The sequence below is a fragment of the Heterodontus francisci genome, chromosome 3, assembly GCF_036365525.1.
Source record: "Heterodontus francisci isolate sHetFra1 chromosome 3, sHetFra1.hap1, whole genome shotgun sequence".
NCBI lineage: Eukaryota > Metazoa > Chordata > Chondrichthyes > Heterodontiformes > Heterodontidae > Heterodontus > Heterodontus francisci.
The window spans coordinates 159,218,810-159,237,808 of record NC_090373.1 but is presented as its reverse complement, the minus strand read 5'-3'; the positions used below and the strand labels follow the sequence as shown (position 1 = coordinate 159,237,808).

The 18,999-nt window shown below is 43.7% G+C and overlaps 1 protein-coding gene across 10 annotated transcripts in view; it reads right to left on the bottom strand.

Moving 5' to 3' along the window:
• sobpa (sine oculis binding protein homolog (Drosophila) a) overlaps positions 1–18,999 on the bottom strand; it is a 420,356-nt gene that overhangs the window by 238,056 nt on the left and 163,301 nt on the right. For all 10 annotated transcript variants that reach the window (XM_068027132.1, XM_068027101.1, XM_068027091.1 and 7 more), the window contains exon 3: positions 10,634–10,822. In XM_068027132.1, coding sequence (XP_067883233.1) covers positions 10,634–10,822 — 189 coding nt within the window. The remainder of the gene's footprint in view (positions 1–10,633; positions 10,823–18,999) is intronic.

Here is an 18,999-nt window from a genome sequence, read left to right as displayed (position 1 = left end):
ATCGTCCTGTAATCTAAGGCTTTCCTCCTCACTATTTACAACAATTTCAGTTGGTGTGAACTTACTGATCATACCTCCTATATTCATGTCTAAATCATTAACGCACACTACACTAAATCAGGGGAAACGATCACTAACCAATGCAAGCAAATGGAACACTGGATGGAGCACCACCCAGAACTGTAGTCCAGGGAAAATGTTGTCACTGTTACCGCCCTCAATGCAGCCCAGTCTTTGCCAGTCATGGATGAGCTGGTCAAATAGCCAACAAAATTGGAACTCAGTGATGCCATTGATTCTCTAACCAGTGGAAAAGCCCCTGGAAATGACAGCATTGCCCCTGAAATAATCAAGAGTGCCAAGCCTGCTATACTCTCAGCTCTCCATGAACTGCTTTGCCTGTGCTGGGATGAGGGAGCAGTACCAGAGGACACACGCGATGCCAATATCATCACCCTCCATAAGAACAAGGGTGACCGTGGTGACTGCAACAACTACTGTGGAAATTCCCTGCTCAGCATAGTGGGGAAAGTCTTCACTTGAGTCGTTTTAAACAGATTCCAGAAGCTGGCTGAGCGGGTCTACCCTGAGGCACAGTGCTGCTTTCGAGCAGAGAGATCCAGCATTGGTATGTTGTTCTCCCTTCGCCAGCTACAGGAGAAATGCCACGAGCAACAGATGCCCCTCTACGTTGCTTTCATAGATCTCACCAAAGCCTTTGACGTCGTCAGCAGACGTGGTCTCGTCAGACTACTAGAAAAGATCGGATGTCCACCATAGCTTCTAAGTATCATCACCTCATTCCATGACAATATGAAAGGCACAATTCAGCATAGCGGTGCCTCATCAGACCCCTTTCCTATCCTGAGTGGCGTGAAACAGGGCTGTGTTCTCGCACCTACACTGTTTGGGATCTTCTTCTCTCTGCTGATCTCACACGTGTACAAGTCTTCAGAAAAAGGAATTTTCCTCCACACAAGATCAGGTGGCAGGTTGTTCAACCTTGCCCATCTTAGAGCGAAGACCAAAGTACGGAAAGTCCTTATCAGGGAACTCCTCTTTGCTGACGATGCTGCATTAACATCCCACACAGAAGAGTGTCTACAGAGTCTCATCGACAGGTTTGTGGCTGCCTGCAACGAATTTGGCCGAACCATCAGCCTCAAGAAAATGAACATCATGGGACAGGACGTTAGAAATGCTCCATCAATATTGGCGACCATGCTCTGGAAGTGGTTCAAGAGTTCACCTACCTCGGCTCAACTATCACCAGTAACCTGTCTCTAGATGCAGAAATCAACAAGCGCATGGGAGAGGCTTCCGTTGCTATGTCCAGACTGGCCAATAGGGTTTGGGAAAATGGTGCACTGACACGGAACACAGAAGTCCGAGTGTTTCAAGCCTGTGTCCTCAGTACCTTGCTCTACGACAGCAAGGCCTGGACAACGTATGTCAGCCAAGAGCAATGTCTCAACTTATTCCATCTTTGCTTCCGGAGAATCCTTGGCATCAGGTGGCAGGACCGTATCTCCAATGCAGAAGTCCTCGAGGCGGCCAACATCCCCAGCTTATACACCCTACTGAGCCAGCGGCGCTTGAGATGGCTTGGCCATGTGAGCCGCATGGAGGATGGTAGGATCCCCAAGGACGCATTGTACAGCGAGCTCGTCACTGGTATCAGACCCACCGGCCGTCCATGTCTCCGCTTTAACGACGTCTGCAAACGCGACTTGAGGTCCTGTGACATTGATCACAAGTCGTGCGAGTCAGTTGCCAGTGATCGCCAGAGCTGGCAGACAGCCATAAAGGAGGGGTTAAAGAGTGGCGAATTGAAGAGACTTAGCAGTTGGCAGGAAAAAAGACAGAAGTGCAAGGAGAGAGCCAACTGTGTAACTGTCCCGACAACCTATTTTATCTGCAGCGCCTGTGGAAGAGTCTGTCACTCTGGAATTGGATTTTATAGCCACTCCAGGCGCTGCTCCACAAACCACTGACCACCTCTAGGTGCTTACCCATTGTCTCTCGAGCCAAGGAGGCCAAAGAAGAAGACACTACAAAAGCAAGGGTCCCAGCATCGATCCCTGTGGTACACCACTGGTCACAGGCTTCCACTCGCAATAACAACCCTCGACCATCACCTTCTGCCTCCTGCCACTAAGCCAATTTTGGATCCAATTTGCCAAATTGCCCTGGATCCCATGGGCTCTTACCTTCTTAACCAATCTCCCATGCAGGACAGCACAGTGGTTCGCACTACAGCCTCACAGCTCCAGCGACCTGGGTTCGGTTCTGGGTACTGCCTGTGCGGAGTTTGCAAGTTTTCCCTGTGACCGTGTGGGTTTCCACCGGGTTCTCCAGCTTCCTCCCACAGCCAAAGACTTGCAGGTTGATAGGTAAATTGGCCATTGTAAATTGCCACTAGTGGTAGGTAGGTGGTAGGAGAATTGAGGGAAGGCGGGGATGTGGTAGGGAATATGGGATTAATGTAGAATTAGTATAAATGGGTGGTTGATGGTCGGCACAGACGCAGTGGGCCGAAGGGCCTGTTTCAGTGCTGTATCTCTCTATGACTATGACCTTATCAAAAGCCTTACTGAAGTCCATGTGGACTACATCAATTGCTTTACCCTCATCTACACATCTAGTCACCGCCTCGAAAAATTTAATCAAGTTGGTTAGACACAATCTGCCCCTGACAAAACCATGCTGACTATCCCTGATTATTCCCTGCCTCTCCAAGTGGAGATTAATCCTGTCCCTCAGAATTTTTTCGAAAGTTTCCCAACACCGGCCTGTAATTAACTGGTTTATCCCTGCTACCTTCTTGAATAATGGTACCACATTGGCTGTCCTCCAATCCTCTGGTACCTATCCTGTGGCCAGAAAGGGTTTGAAAATTTGTGTCAGAGCCCCTGCTATCTCCTCCCTTGCCTCACATAACAGCCTGGGATACATCTCATCTGGGCCTGGGGATTTATCCACTTTTAAGCCGACTAAAACAGCTAATACTTCCTCCCTTTCAATGCTAATATGTTCAAGTATATCACAATTCCCCTCCTTGATCTCTACACCTACATCGTCCTTCTCCATAGTGAGCACAGATGAAAAGTAATCATTTAAAACCTCACCTATATCCTCCGGCTCCACACACAGATTGCCACTTAGGTCCCTAATGGGCCCTACTCTTTCCCCGGTTATCCTCTTGCGCTTAATATATTTATAAAACGCCTTAGGATTTTCCTTTATCTTGCCCGCCAGTACTTTTCATGTCCCCTCTTCGCTTTCCTAATTACTTTTTTCAGTACCCCCCTACATTTTTCTATACTCCTCTCGGGCCTCAGCTGTTTTCAGCACTTTGAATCTGCCATAAGCCTCCTTTTTTTTCCTGATCCAATCCTCTATATCCCTTGACATCCAGGGTTCCCTGGACTTGTTGGTCCTACCCTTCACCTTAACGGGTACATGTCGGCTCTGAACTCTCACTGTTTTCTCTTTGAATTTATCCCACTGGTCTGATGTAGACTTCCCTACAAGTAGCATTCGGTCCACTACTGCCCCTTCTCTTGTAGGACTTTCTACATACTGGTTCAAAAAGCTCTCCTGCATGCATTTTAAGAATTCCGCCCCCTTTAAGCCTTTTGCACTAAGACTATCCCAGTTGATATTGGGGAAGTTGAAATCCCCTACTATTATTACCCTATTATTTTTGTTGTTCTTATTATTCTTTTATATTGTCTCTCTGTGTTCTTCCGAAGCAAATGAATCAATTCACGTTTCTCTGCATTGAACTTCGTCTGCCACCTGTCTGCCCATTCCACCAACTTGACTATGTCCTTTTGAAGTTCGACACTGTCCTCCTCGCAGTACACAATGCTTCCATGTTTTGTATCATCTGCAAACTTTGAAAATCAAGGGTCCCAACCCGGATCCCTGAGGAACTCCACTGCAAACCTTCCTCCAGCCTGAAAAACATCCATTAACCACTACTCTTTGTTTCCTGTCACTCAGCCAATTCCGTATCCATGTTGCTGCCATCCCTTTTAATCCATGAGCTATAACTTTGCTCACAAGTTTGTTATGTGGCACTGTATCAAATGTCTTTTGGAAGTTCAGGTATACCACATCAACTGCATTGTCCTCATCAATCCTTTGTTACCTCTTCAAAAAACTCCAGCAAGTTAGTTAAACATGATTTTTCTTTAATTAACCAGCATATGTCCATGTGACTATTGATTTTGTCCCGAATTATTTTTTCCAGAAGTTTCCGCATCACTGAAGTTAAACTGACTGGCCTGTAGTTGCCGGGCTTATCTTTACACCCTTTTTTGAACAAGGGTGTAACATTTGCAATTCTCCAGTCCTCTGGCACCACCCGAGTCTAAGGAAGACTGAAAAATTATGACCCATGCCTCTGTAAATTCCACCCTCACTTTCCTCAGTATCCCTGGATACATCTCATCCGGTCTGGTGCCTTATCCACTTTATGTACAGACAGCCTATCCAATACCCCCTTATTAATTTGAAACCCTTCTCGTGTCTGACTTACCTCCTATTTCACCATTGCCTGGGTTGCATCTTGTTCCTTGGTAAAGACAGATACAAAGCATTCATTTAATACCTCAGCTATGCCCTCTGCCTCAATGTGCAATTCTTTCTGAACACAGGAGCAGGAGTAGGCCTTTCAGCCCATCGAGCCTGTTCCGCCATTGAATACGATCATGGCTGATCACCCAATTCAATGCCTTTTTCCCACACTATCCACATATGACTTGATGTTATTGGTATTTAGAAATCTGTCAATCTCTACTTTAAACATACTCAATGAATGAGCTTCCACAGCTCTCTGGGGTAGAGAATTCCAAAGATTCACAACCCTCTGAGTAAAGAAATTTCTCAACTCGGTCCAAAGTGGCTTCCCCCTTATTATGAAACTGTGTCCCCTGGTTCAAGACTCCCCAACCAGGGGAAGCATCTTACCTGCATTTACCCTGACTATCCCTTTAAGTATTTTGTAGGTTTCAATGAGATCACCTCTCATTCTTTGAAACTTCAGAGAATACTGACTCAGTTTCCCCAATCTCTCTTCATAGGACAGTCCCACCATCCTGGGAACAAGTCTGGTGAACCTTCGTTGCACTCCCTCTTTGCCAATAATATCCTTCCTAAGGTAAGGGGACCAAAACTGCACACAGTACTCCAAGTGCGGTCTAACCAAGGTTCTATACAATTGAAGCAAGACTCTTGTACTCAAATCCTCTTGTGATAAAGGCTATTAGTCTTCCTAATTGCTTGCTGCACCTGCAGGCTAACTTTCAGGGACTTATTGACAAGGACGCCCAGGTCTCTTTGTACATCTACACTTTCTAAACTCTTACCATTTAAGAAATACTCTGCACATCTATTCCTCCTATCAACGTGGATAACCTCACATTTTTCCACATTATATTCCATCCGCCACATTTTTGCCCACAAGTCTGTCCAAATCCATTTGAAGCCACTTTGCACCTTCCTCACAACACACCTAGTGTTGTGTCATCTGCGAACTTTGAAATATTACATTTGGTCCCCACGTCCAAATCATTAATATACATTATGAAGAGCTGGGGCCCAAGCACTGATCCTTGCAGTACCCCACTAGTCACAGCCTGCCAACGCGAGAATGACCCTACTCTCTGTTTTCTGCCTGTTAACCAATCCTTAATCCATGCCAGTATATTACTTCCTATCCCATGAGCTTAATTTTGATAACCAACCTCCTGTGGGGGACTTTATCAAAAGCCTTCTGAAAATCCAAGGATACTATGTCCACCGACTCCCATTTATCAATTCTGTTAGTATCATTCTCAAAAAACTCCAATGGGCGTCAAACAGGATTTCCCATTCATAAATCCATGTTGACTATGCCCAATCAGATCATTATTATCCAAGTGTCCATTTATCACATCCTTTAGAATAGATTCTAACATTTTCCCTACTACTGATGTAAGGCCAACAGGTCTGCAATTCCCTGTTTTCTCTCTCCCTCCCTTCTTAAATTAAATTAAATAATTTGCTACTTACCAATCTGCTGGAACTGCTCCAGAATCTATAGAATTTTGGAAGATGATCACCAATACATCCACTATCTTCACAGATACCTCTTCCAACACTCTGGGATGTAGAATATCAGGTCCTGGGGACTTACCAACCTTCAGCCCCATTACTATCTCCAATACAACCTTCTTACTAATATTACTTTCCTTCAATTCCTCATTCTCCCTCGTTCCTTGGATCTCTAATTCTGGGAGATTTCTTGCATCGTCCTCAGTGAAAACAGAGACAAAGGAATCATTTAGCTTCTTTGCCATTTTTCTATTCCCCATTATACATTCTCCTCACTCTGCCTGTAATGGACCCACACTTGTCGTAGCCAAACGTTTCCTTTTTACATACCTATAGAAGCTTTTACAGTCCATTTTTATGTTTTTTGATAGTTTACATTCATATTCTAGTCTCCCTTTCTTTATCAATTTCTTCGCCCTCCTTTGTTGTATTCTAAAATCCTCCCACTTATCAGGTTTACTACTATTTCTGGCAACTTTATAGGCCTTTTCTTTCAATTTTATACAAGCCTTAACTTCGTTAGCTACAGTTGACTGCCTTTACTTTTGAGGTTTTTGTGCCTTGATGGAATGTAGATTTGCTGTAAACTATGTAATAATTCTTTGATGGCTATCCATTGCCTGTGTACCGTCATACCTTTTAATGTATTTTCCCAATCCAGCTCAGCCAATTTGCCCCTCATACCTTCATAATTTCCTTTGTTCAAATTTAACACCCTGGCTTCAGATTGAACTACCTCACTTTCAAACATAATGTAAAATTCTATCATATTATGGTCACTCATCCTAAATGTTCTTTTACATCAAGATTATTAATTAGCCTTTTCTCATTAACATAATACTAGATCTATAATTGCCTGTTCTCTAGTTGGTTCCTCAACATACTGCACTAGAAAACCATCCCTAACACACTCCAGAAATTCGTCCTCCACAGCATTAGTGCTCATTTGGTTTATCCAGTCTATGTGCAGACTGAAGTCACCCATAATTACTGTATTACCCATGCTACATGCTTCTCTAATCTCCTGATTAACACCATGCCGCACACTTCCACGACTGTTTGGTGGCCTATAAACAACTCCTCCCAATGTTTGCTGCCCCTTGCTGTTTCTTAGCTCCACCCAAACAGATTCCACATTCTATTCTTCCAATCTGAGATCCTCCCGTACTCATGTACTGATCCCATCCCTTATTATCAGCGCAACGTCACCTCCTTTTCCTTTTTTCCTGTCCTTTCTAAATGTCGAATACCCTTGACTATTCAGTTCCCAGTCTTGGGCACCCGTTTCCATAATGGCAATTAGATCATACCCATTTACCTCTATTTGTGCCTTCAAATCATCTACCTAATCAGCCCCACTGCTCCTTTTGCCACCCTTTTACTATTTATTTGTCCATAGAAAACTTTGGGATTCCCTTTTATGATAACTGCCAGTCTCTTTTCATGCTCTCTCTTTGCTTCTCTTATTTGCTTTATCACCCCCTCTGAACCTTCTATATTCAGCCTGGTTCTCAATAGTATTTTCTACCTGGCATCTGTCGTAAGCATACTTTTTCTTCTTTATCATAATCTTGATCTCCTTTGTCATCCAAGGAGCTCTGGCTTTGTTTACTCGACATTTCCCCTTCGAGGGAACATACCTGGACTGTGCCCAAACCATCTCTTCTTTGAAGATAGCCAACCTTTGACTCCAATTTATTCATCCCAGATCCATTATTATCCCATTGAAGTTGGCTTTCCTCCAGTTAATTTGTCTTACTCTGGATCGTTCTTTGTCCTTTTCCATAGTCAGCCTCAACCTTATGATACAATGATTGCTGTCCCCTAAATGTTCTCCCACTGACACTTGATCCACCTTATTCCCAGGAACCAGGTTTAGCATGCCTCCTTTCTCATTGGACTATAACATACTGTCGAAAATTTTCCTGAACACACTCTAGGAACTCTTGCCCCTCACTGCCCTTTACACGACTACTATCCCAGTCTATGTTTGGATAGTTAAAGTCCCCCAATATAACAACCCTATAAATTTTTGCAGCTCTCTGTGATTTCCTTGCAAATTTTTTCCTCTACATCCTTCCCACTATTTGGTGGCCTATAGACAACATTAAGCCATGTATCTCAATCCATTCCCTGTTATTTTCTCATCATGCTGCATACTGATGAGTCCCATCAGATACCACTTTTTAAAGATCCCATACCTAAAGGGAGGAAGGGTTTCTTCTTCATCCCAGCCTATCAGTCTCAGATACTGAAACAAGCTGACCTTCTCAGTTCAGCTTCTTAATCTTTTATACTTGGTGCGAAAAACATTATTTCTCTCCTCGCTAATTGCAGCTCTAGGTTGGAGACCCTGCTGATCCACTATCTTATCGAGATTGTTCCATTATTTGTTCTGTTGTAGTGACACATTTTATATTTACACAGCATTTATATTCTTTCCACAACATCCCCTTCTCTTTATTTCTTGGAGTGTTAGCTGGAGATTGCCTTAGTTTCCCGCAATCTTCAATTAATCTTCAGATCGAGTCAAAGTAACTCAGTCTAAACCTCATGCAATACTAGCTAGATTTATTGCCAAGTTTATTTATCTCATAATTTCACTTTTTGTCTTTCCTCTGTCTCTACACCAGTAAAATATTATTTGTTGAAATTCCTGCGTTCTACTGCAGCCTTGATTTGATATTCAGTTCACGAGAGATGCTCTAAAGCCCTGTCTGATTGCCAACAGGAGTGTGTCCCTATGTGGCTGCAAAGGTAGCACAGGTCTATGGCTGGCTCTGATGGCATACACGCTCTTTTCGCTACCCCACCTCCCCCGCCACCCCACCTCCTAGCTTGTCTCCTCTGAGCCCACACCGATGTCTGAGAGGATATGAACATATGAAAAGGAGGGAGAGTGACTCTAATCATGTCTGGTGATCACCCTGTGAGATACGCTAGCCTACCGAAATCAAGAACGTGGTTAATTCCAGGGGGAAGCTCAAGAAAATAAAAATGAGTCAAATTTTTATACAAACTCTGGGAAATTCCACCCTGGTCTCCCCCGCAACACCTTTAGACAATCACACTAGATCCAAGAGACACCATGGGTGACTCATGACACATCATCACATGCTGTCACCTCCCCTAAGGGTAGGCTGGGATAAACTATCTCATGGCACCTCCAATGATACTTCTGGCTAGATGTGGAAGATGATATGAGGCTGGGCATTCTTGTTGTGCTGTTTGTGTGACTCCCTGCAGAAACTTTCACTTTGCAGGGTTTGTGGGGGGCTATCAGGAATTTATAAATAATTTCTTATAAATCAATCCAATTCCAGTCTTTGCATAATGAAGTGATAAATAGATCCATTTGTGCTAATATATTTTAATGTGGTCACATATACAAGAAAATCCTACTTGTTCCCCCTTCCACTTGCGTATCAAGGTACACATCAGCCAACCAGTGAGGGGGGGGGGGCGGTGAGAGGGAAGAGCAAGAGATCAACAAATGCAACAGTTGCTGCTGTATGAGCCTTGACCCAGTGGCTGTAATCTTAGTGGTGGCGTATGTGGTAACTAATTTTCAAAATCAGCCTTCAAAATTAAAATTAAAAATTAAAACTATGTTGTGTACAAACATACTCCGATCTCCCTCTGGTTGAACTTATTCCTGGAGCTGTCATCACATGACCACCTGCTGTTGCAGCCCCACCCCCACATACCCGCCACTAATCGCCTTCCCACTAAAGCCTAGCTCAGGTATAAAATTAAAACCCGACCCAACCACAGCCAACCTGAAACCGACCCAAGCCCGAGTCCTTTAATTTTTTCGTGTCCGTCCCGACCCGAATAGCCTTCATCCGTTCCGGCAGCAGGCTATCCCTGCAGATGGAGTTGCGGGGTATCATGGGAAAGCCTGATCCCGTGACTTCCCGAAAGCCGCACTGTCCAGCACGACTCGACCCGAGCCCGAATGCTGGACTCGGAATATAGACCCTACCCGAACCTGACTCATGTAGTTGGGTTCGGGTCGAGTAGCCAGCTTTACTTCCCACCTTTACTTCAGAAAATGAAACGACTTATTGGCTGACTGGATGATTTTTGACTGTCAGTCAAATATCAATTTTTCCCCAATCTCAGATATTTGCATTACCAATAAGCAAAATATTCATAGAATTTTTTTTTTTTAAAAAGCACAATTTTTTTAATGACTCTTTCCTCCCAGGTTGCATCATCTTGTGGATTCGTCTTTAATTCTGGAGACCCAAAGGCAACCCTGGGTGGTTGGTAAACCTACCCCGAGGCACTGGATATATCCGTGCTGTTGGCCACTGCTCTTAAGAGTTCCAACTTTAAAACAAAAAATCATCTTTGCTGCCAAAACATGTGCATCAAATGCACGTGCGTGCACTTGACCTTGCTCTATTATCTCAATAAAAAGCTGTGTTTCCTCATTGCAATCACTGTCTCTGATATCACAGACACCAACAGCAAATATCTCTTCCCTGTACGTGGAGCTCACTTCAAGTACAAAGAAGATCCTTACCTGTTGGTGGTTTTAGTATTGGTGGTGGGATCAATGGTACAATGATGGGGACACCCCCGTGATCCTTTGACCCAGCTGGCGTTTCCAACAGCCCGTTTCCTGCGGTCATTCCCAGAAAGCTTGAATTGGAGTTTGATGGTGAAGTAATAACACTGTCTTCACATAGTTTCAGTTTTGGCAAAGAATTTTCTGCAAATAATGTGAGGAGAAAAAAAAACATTATTAAACATTTATGTTATGTTCAAAGACCAATGTTCAACTGTGATTCTCAACTAATGTTGGTCTTGATGGTAATCATCGGCTACCGCACACGCAGTTTCTTATATTTCATGAGAAAAAATAATTGAGTGTTTTATTATTATTGGGCATTTGAAAGACAAATCTGGCTTTGTAGCCTTCATCAACTTTATATCATTTTAATTCAATGCCTGAAATTACCAGGAACTGTAAGTGAAGGATGGGATTTGGAGATCCTACTACTTACAAGTATTTCCTTCTCTCACTGCACCATTATCTGGGACTGAGGCATTTGCTGAAGTAGGATACAAACACTATAACTATGCCACAAGTTAATAAAGCTAAACCAAGTTTTTGGGATAAGTTTGCTTTTAAATTAACATGGTTAAGTCCTCCAATTTTTTTCCCATTCCTTTTACCTTCGCAGTAAATTCATAGCAAGAAAGAAAAGCAAGACTTGAATTTATATAGCACCTTTCATGACCACCGGACATCTCAAAACGCTTTACATGCAGCCAATGAGGCACTTTTTTGGAAGTGTAGTAATTGTTTTAATGTGGGAAACTCAGCAGCCAGTATGTACACAGCAAATTCCCACAAACAGAAATATAATAACCAGATAGTCTGTTTTTTGTGATGTAGATAAGTATTGGCCAGGACACCAGGGATAACTCCCCTGCTCATCTTTGAAATAGTGCCATGGGATCTTTTGCATCCAGCCGAGCAGGCAGATAGGGCCTTGGTTTAACATCTCATCCGAGCAATGGCACCTCCGACAGTGCAGCCCTCCGACAGCGCAGCACTCCCTCAGTACTGCACTGGTGTGTCAACCTTGATTTTTGTGCTCAAGCCCTGGAGTGGTACTTGAATCTGGAACCTTGTGACACAGAGGCGAGAGTGCTACCAACTGAGCCGTAACTGGCACTAAAAATAAAACTTTTTTTTTTAAAACCGAAATTTTATTCAGCCTTGTCTTCAGAGCACAAGCATGACATGGAGCTTGTCTGGATTGTCTATTTCAGATTCCCATTCTATTTATCAACATGCAGATTAAGTAATATGCTAAATTAATTCTGCTTCCCATCTTGATGAAGAGAGAGTTCTAAAATTCAACTCACTTAGGCCAACAAGCAAAATTAAGAAGTGTCAGGAATATACTGAGGAAAAATTACTTTTGACATTTATTTGACAAACAAAATTTCTTTTACAGACATATCTTGCAAAAAGGAGAGTATTTTGGAAATTGTGGTTTCATTTATTAGTTGTTCGGCCTGTATAATTTGTCTCCTCCCCTATCCAGCAATTTTCCCAACTCTTCTTCAGACCTTTGCACCTTGTTGAAATATCGTATCTGCACCTCACCCAACTGCCTGTTGTTCACATGTATCTCTTAGAAGACTATCCAACTGCAGGGGGCATCATATCTGACCTCAATGATGCCCTTCCTGCCATCCACAAACATGCACTCCCAGCAGAGGTTTCTGATCAGGACTGAAAGCCACATCTTGATTTTCCCCTCCCTGACCCAGAGGATCTATGGACAATTACGGCAGCCAGTTCAATATAGACCAGGATCAAAAGGCAGCCTTCCTGGTGTATGTGGTTCACAGACTGAATCTGAAGATCCTTTGACTGTTCAAAACAACAGACACATGGCAATGTACGCATGAGTTGACACTGATTGTGACAGTCTCCACCTCTTAGTCAGGTAAATTGCATTTTGAGTGTCAGAAATAGGATTCCAAGAAATATCTTGTGCTGGAATGCTCAATAACAGATATGTAGAGCAGCGGAAGTCATTCCCTCTTTACTGTTTCCAACATTATAACAGTAGTCACAATTGTAAAGTACTTTCTGGCTGTAAAGCACATTAGGATATCCTGAGGTTCTGAATGGCACCATTACTATTACAGGTTCTGCAATTCTGGCTATCGAAATGAGAGCTGGAATCACAGAAAATATTAAACTAAACAAACAGAAGGGCGGCATTCCTATTTTTCTTCTAAACCGTTGGCATAACAAGCTGCACTGCGTCCCTTTTGATGGTGCAGTGGTATAATAGCAACCCTGCACAGAAAATCCAGCAGCAATCAGGCTCAGCCAGCAGCCACATAATGAACAATGATGGCATATGACATTGGAAGGCCAGTTGCCTGGTCTCTGACAGAAGGCAGTGTTTTTGTTAGTTCTTGGGATGTTAGCATTGCTGGCATCATTTATTGCCCATCTCTAATTGCCCTTGAGAAGGTGCTGGTAAGCCGCCTTCTTGAACCACTGAAGTCCATGTGGCGCATGTACATCCACATTGCTCTTAGGGAAAGAGTTCCAGGATTTTGACCCAGCGACAGTGAAGGAATGGCGATAGAGTTCCAGGTCAGGATGGTGAGTGACTTGGAGAGGATCTTGCAGGTGGTGGTGTTCCCATGCATCTGCTGCCCTTGTCCTTCTAGGTGGTAGAGGTTGCGGGTTTGGTGAGTTGCTGCAGTGCATCTTGTAGATGGTATACACTGCAGCCACAATCATCTTCCTTTATTGCTAGGTATGACTCCAACCAGCAGAGAGTTTTCCCCTGATCCCCATTGACATCAATTTGCTTGGACTCCTTAATATCAGACTCGGTCAAATGCTGCCTTGATGTCAAGGGCAGTCACTTGCACCTCACCTCTGGAATTCAACTCTTTCTGTCCATGTTTGGACCAAGGCTGTAATGAGTGGAATTGAATGGCCATACAGGACCCAAACTGAGCATTGGTGAGCAGGTTATTGTTGAGAAAGTGCTCCTTGATAGCACTGTCAACGACACCTTCCGTCACTTTGTTGATGATTGAGAGTAGACTGATGGGGTGGTAATTAGCCAAATTGGATTTGTCCTGCTTTTTGTGGACAGGGCATTGGGCAATTTTCCACATTGTTGGGTAGATGCCTGTATTGTAGCCGTACTGGAATAGCTTGGCTAGGGCCGCAGGTAGTTCTGGAGCACAGGTTTTCAGTACTACAGCCGGGATGTTGTCAGGGCCCATAGCCTTTGCAGTATCCAGTGCCTCCAACCATTTCTTGATATCACGTGGAGTGAATCGAATTGTCTGAAGATTGGCATCTGTGATGCTGGGGACCTCAGGAGGAGGCCGAGATGGATCATTCACTCGGCACTTCTGGCTGAAAATTGTTGCAAATGCTTCAGCCTTGTCTTTTGCGCTGATGTGCTGGGTTCCCCCATCATTGAGGATGAGGGTATTTGTGGAACCTCCTCCTCCTGTTAATTGCTTAATTATTCACTGCCATTCATGATTGGATGTGGGAGGACTGCAGAGTTTTGATCTGATCCGTTGGTTGTGGGATCACTTAGCTCTATCCATAGCATGCTGCTTCTGCTGTTTTGCATGCATGTAGTCCTGTGTTGTAGCTTCACCAGGTTGACACCTCATTTTTAGGTATGCCTGGTGCTGCTCCTGGCATGTTCTCCTACACTTTTCATTGAACCAGGGTTTGTCTCATGGCTTGATGGTGAGGGATATGCCAGGCCATGAGGTTAGAGATTGTGGATAAATACATTTCTGCTGCTGCTGATGGCCCACAGCACCTCATGGGTGTGGTTCAGGAGCAGCTGGATATTTGGGTGATGGGAAAGTGATGAAAGTAAAGGAATCCATACCCTCACAAAATATAGCCATGAATAAGTTAGTAACACAACTGTAGGATTCTGATCATGCTACAAGTTGCAAGAACTGTTTAATAATGAAGATGGTCACCCAAGCTCCAAAATGAGGTCTCAGCCTTAAAAATCAGCATCACTGTGAACAATCCCTACTTTCTATCTAATTTAGTCGGGGAAATTTTAGTGCCTTGTGGATACTTTGGCCTAGAATTCTTTTGGAAAACAAAGGCAAGTTTAATGGAACTCGCCGTTATTAGTGTGTAAATGACCCAACAATTTGGGATGCGGAAGAGATACCCCCTGTATTGCAAAAACACCACAAATTGCTGGGCATTTTGTGCCGCTCTGCCATTAGCTCGTGAAAACGAGAGCTCACCATCAACCTCCTCACGCCAAGAAATTGCGACATTTGTTCTGTAACTACAAATTAAACTCATTGCAAAGTTAGGGCTGCTACTCAACAATGAAAGTAAGTACCCTTTCACAGACACGATTTATGTTCCTGCAGTGCCACCCAGCCTCTCAGGCCCAAAAAGGGAACAAGTGAAACTGTGGAGTCTTATTCCCGCAGGTAATAAATTATTCAAGATATTTTTAAAAGGTAACATTTTAAAACTTTAAATTTTTTCTTACTTTACTGTTTCTTTTTTTCCTCTCTCAATTCAATCTTCATTTCTCTTTCTATACCTAATTTGACTCTAATTCACCCCATTTCCTGCTCATTGTTTAAGAAGATACACTACTGGTCTTGTTGTTCATCGAGATCTCAGATGCGCTGCTGCCTTCACTGGGTTGTTATCAGCTCGCAGCTCCAAAAATATGTGGCACAAAAAAATTGAGCTGAAAATTGAGGGGGAAAAAAATCTAACCAATAGGGCATGCCACGAGAGGCTCTATTCCAGCAAAACGTAGGCCTTTATTTCTCCATCAATTTTCTCCCCTCTGCTCCTGAAGGTGTTGATTCATTAGTGGGATCCTTTTCCACGGGTGGCGGTGCCTCATTCAAGTAAATGTTGTTCCTGTGTGAGGGTTAACGGTGAGTGATAAAAGGGTATTTGAGCACAGGGGTATCACAGGGGTCGGCACAGACTCGGTGGGCCGAAGGGCCTGTTTCAGTGCTGTATCTCTGAACATCTAAACAGCTGAATGTGAACCTGTCTTCATACACACAATTCCATCAGGGGTGGTCAATAGCAATCGGGAGTGGTAAACCTTTCTCCTAACCTAGTGCAGTCTAAGTCAACTGCAGAACTGTCCCAGTTATTTGAGCACAGAACAGTGGCAGGACCCGGGACCTTCCTGATCTACACAGCTCAACTAAACCACTGAGGGATATGAAGAGGATGAGTAAATAGCAGTGACAGGTGCATTAGCAGATGCTGGTAATCAGTGTGCTCTGAATGCTGACAAGTGATGATTATGATATTCTCACTGAAGAATTAATGATTGCTAATCCACAGCTGACAGTATAGATCAGAAGCTAATAACCCAGTTTACTCACTCGTGGCTTGCGTGGCTTGGTTTATACAGATCAGTTCTGGTGCTGCATTTCAAACTGATCCACATATGTTCTGTAAACCACCCTTACTTATTCTAGTTAAGCAGAATGGACCTATATTCTCTGGAATTTAAAAGAATGAAATGGGGAACAATAGCATCCCCTGTGTCGCACAATTAAGTAGATGGTACTTTAAATTTACAAAGCATAAATCTAATTTTCAACTTGACTGGAAGCTGCAAATACTCAAAAAAGGAGCACCACCTTGTATTTATCAACAACACAAAACATTTATATACACCAGTGTGTTATAAACCATCCTTTAGCATAGAAAAATACTGAAGGTGTTTCACTGAGCCACAGGAAAAACATGGACGCCGAGCTAAGGAGGATGATATTGGGAGGCATGACCAAAAGTTTGGTGGAAAAGCATGTGTTTTAAACAGGAGCTACACTGCAGACCTGCTCGGTGCTGTAAACTGATCTGAAGAGTGCTTGATGACAACACTGGATATCAAAAATGAAAGGGGAGAGGGGTGCATTCCACTCCCAGTACTGCCATCTTTCAACTTGATGACCACAAAGGGAAATTACCTATCTTATCTTCCACACTGTAGTGACAACGCCAAGACAGTGCCCTCCAGTAGGAATTATGAAATGGCGGTAGTAAATCATCAGCAAGGTGTGCTCTGTGCATTACACGCATTTTGACTGCCGCCATCTTAATTTGTGTCAGGTTTCCCAAAAAATTGTTCGGAAAGAAGATAGGCACCAGTGGCATATGTGGCTGAAACTAATTTGGTTGCGCAGTGGCCAGCTGCGGGTAACACTTTAAAGATGATACAGACCACTTGGGGAGCGTCTATTAGTTTAAAATTAAACTGGTGCTGACTGAATGCCAGAAATCAATGATACTGCAGCGGTCAGAAAGAAATGTGCAAAACTGACAAAAAGTACAAAATAGGAGGGAGGCAAGTGGAGAGGTAGAGGGATAAATAAACAGGAAACTGGTGACGAAAAGGATAATCAAAATTAATTTAAATGCTATGTTATGACAGGAACATAGAATCAGGAATAAGCCATTTGGCCCTTTGAGCCTGTTCTGCAGTTGATTATTGTTTGCCTTAAAACACAAGTGTGCACGTGATGCCCCTGCTCTCATTCCTTAGTGTGTTCACAGAAAAGAAATAATTATAAAACAGCTAAATGAAATACAAGGAAAAACGGCTTTCTACTGGTGGCTGGAGCCAGCAGGCCGAGGATGAAGGGTGGAGACGTTAGGGTGGATGAATACCTCAGGAAGGACATATTGGGTTTGGAGCGAGTGCAGCGCAGATTCATGAGAATGTTACGGGTGCTTAAAGGCTTAAATTATGCAGACAAGTCGCATAATCTTGGCTTATACTATTGGAGATTGGGAAGTGGTATGATCGAGGTGTTCAAAATGTTAAGAGAATTTGATCGGGTACATACAGAGAAACTATTTCCTCTGATGGAGGAATCAAGAACAAGGAGACATAATCTCTCAATTAGAAACACGGCCATTCAGAAACAAAATCAGGAAGCACTCTTTGACACCAAGGGTAGTAGAAATCCCCAAAAGGCTGTGGAGGCTGGGTCAGTTGAAGCTTTCAGGACTGCGATTGATAGATTTTTGTTTGGTAAGCATATCAAGGATGTTGAGCAATGGAGCTGTGGTGTAGATCAGCCATGATCTAATTAAATGGTGGAGCAGGCCCTCGGGGCTGAATGGCCTACTCCTGTTCTCATGTGACTGTCTGGAGTTTTGTTCAACTACCTTGGGGATTGGCGAGTCGTTGCAGAATTGTCCCTCAGGAGGTTGGATGGGTGGGGCAGAGCCCATGACAACAACAACAAAAACAACCTGCATCTATATAGCACCTTCAATGTAGTAAAACATCCCAGGGCACTACATTGGAGTGTTATCAAACATAATTTTACACTAAGCCACATAAGGAAATATTAGAACAGATAGGTCTTAAAGGAGGGGAGAGAGGCTGAGAGATTTAGGGAACGAATACAAAAACCTTGGGCCTCGGCAGCTGAAGGCAAGGCAGTCAATGGGTGGAGTGATTAAAATTGGGGATGGGTAAGATGCCAGAATTGGAGGCGTGCACATGTCTTTTCCTTTTTCTGTTTGTTCATGGGATGCGAATGTCACTGGCAAGGCCAGCATTTATTGCCCATCCTCAATTGCCCTTGAGAAAGTGGTGGTGAGCTGCTTTCTTGAACCGCTGCAGTGCATGTGGTGTCAGTACACCCATAGTGCTGTTAGGAAGGGAGTTCCAGGATTTTGACCCAGCGTCAGTGAAGGAACAGCGATATAGTTCCAAGTCAGGATGGTGCGTGGCTTGGAGGGGAACTTGCAAGTGGTGGTGTTCTCTTGCAGCTGCTGCCTTTGTTCTTCTAGGTGGACGAGTTTGTGGGTTTGGAAGGTGCTGTCGAAGGAGGCTTGATTTGTTACTGCAGTGCATCCTGTAGATGGCATACACTGCTGCCACGGTTCGCCGGTGGGGGAGGGAGTGAATGTTGAAGGTGGTGGATTGGATGATCAAGTGGACTTCATTGTCCTGGATGCTGTCGAGCTTCTTGAATGTTGTAGCTGCACTCATCCAGGCAAGTGGAGAGTATTCCATCACTGACCTGAAACGTTAACTCTGCTGTTTCTCCACGGATGCTGCCTGACCTGCTGAGTATTTCCAGAATTTTCTGTTTTTATTTCAGATTTCAAGCAACTGCAGTATTCTGCTTTAATATTCCATCACACTCCTTGCAGATGGTGGACAGGCTTTGGGGAGTCAGGAGGTGAGTTACTCGCTGCAGAATTCCCAGCCTCTGACCTGCTCCTGTAGCCACAGTATTTATTGTAGCTGGTCCAGTTAAGTTTGTGGTCAATGGTAATCCCTGGGATGGTGATGGTGGTGGATTCAGCGATGGGAATGCCATTGATTGTCA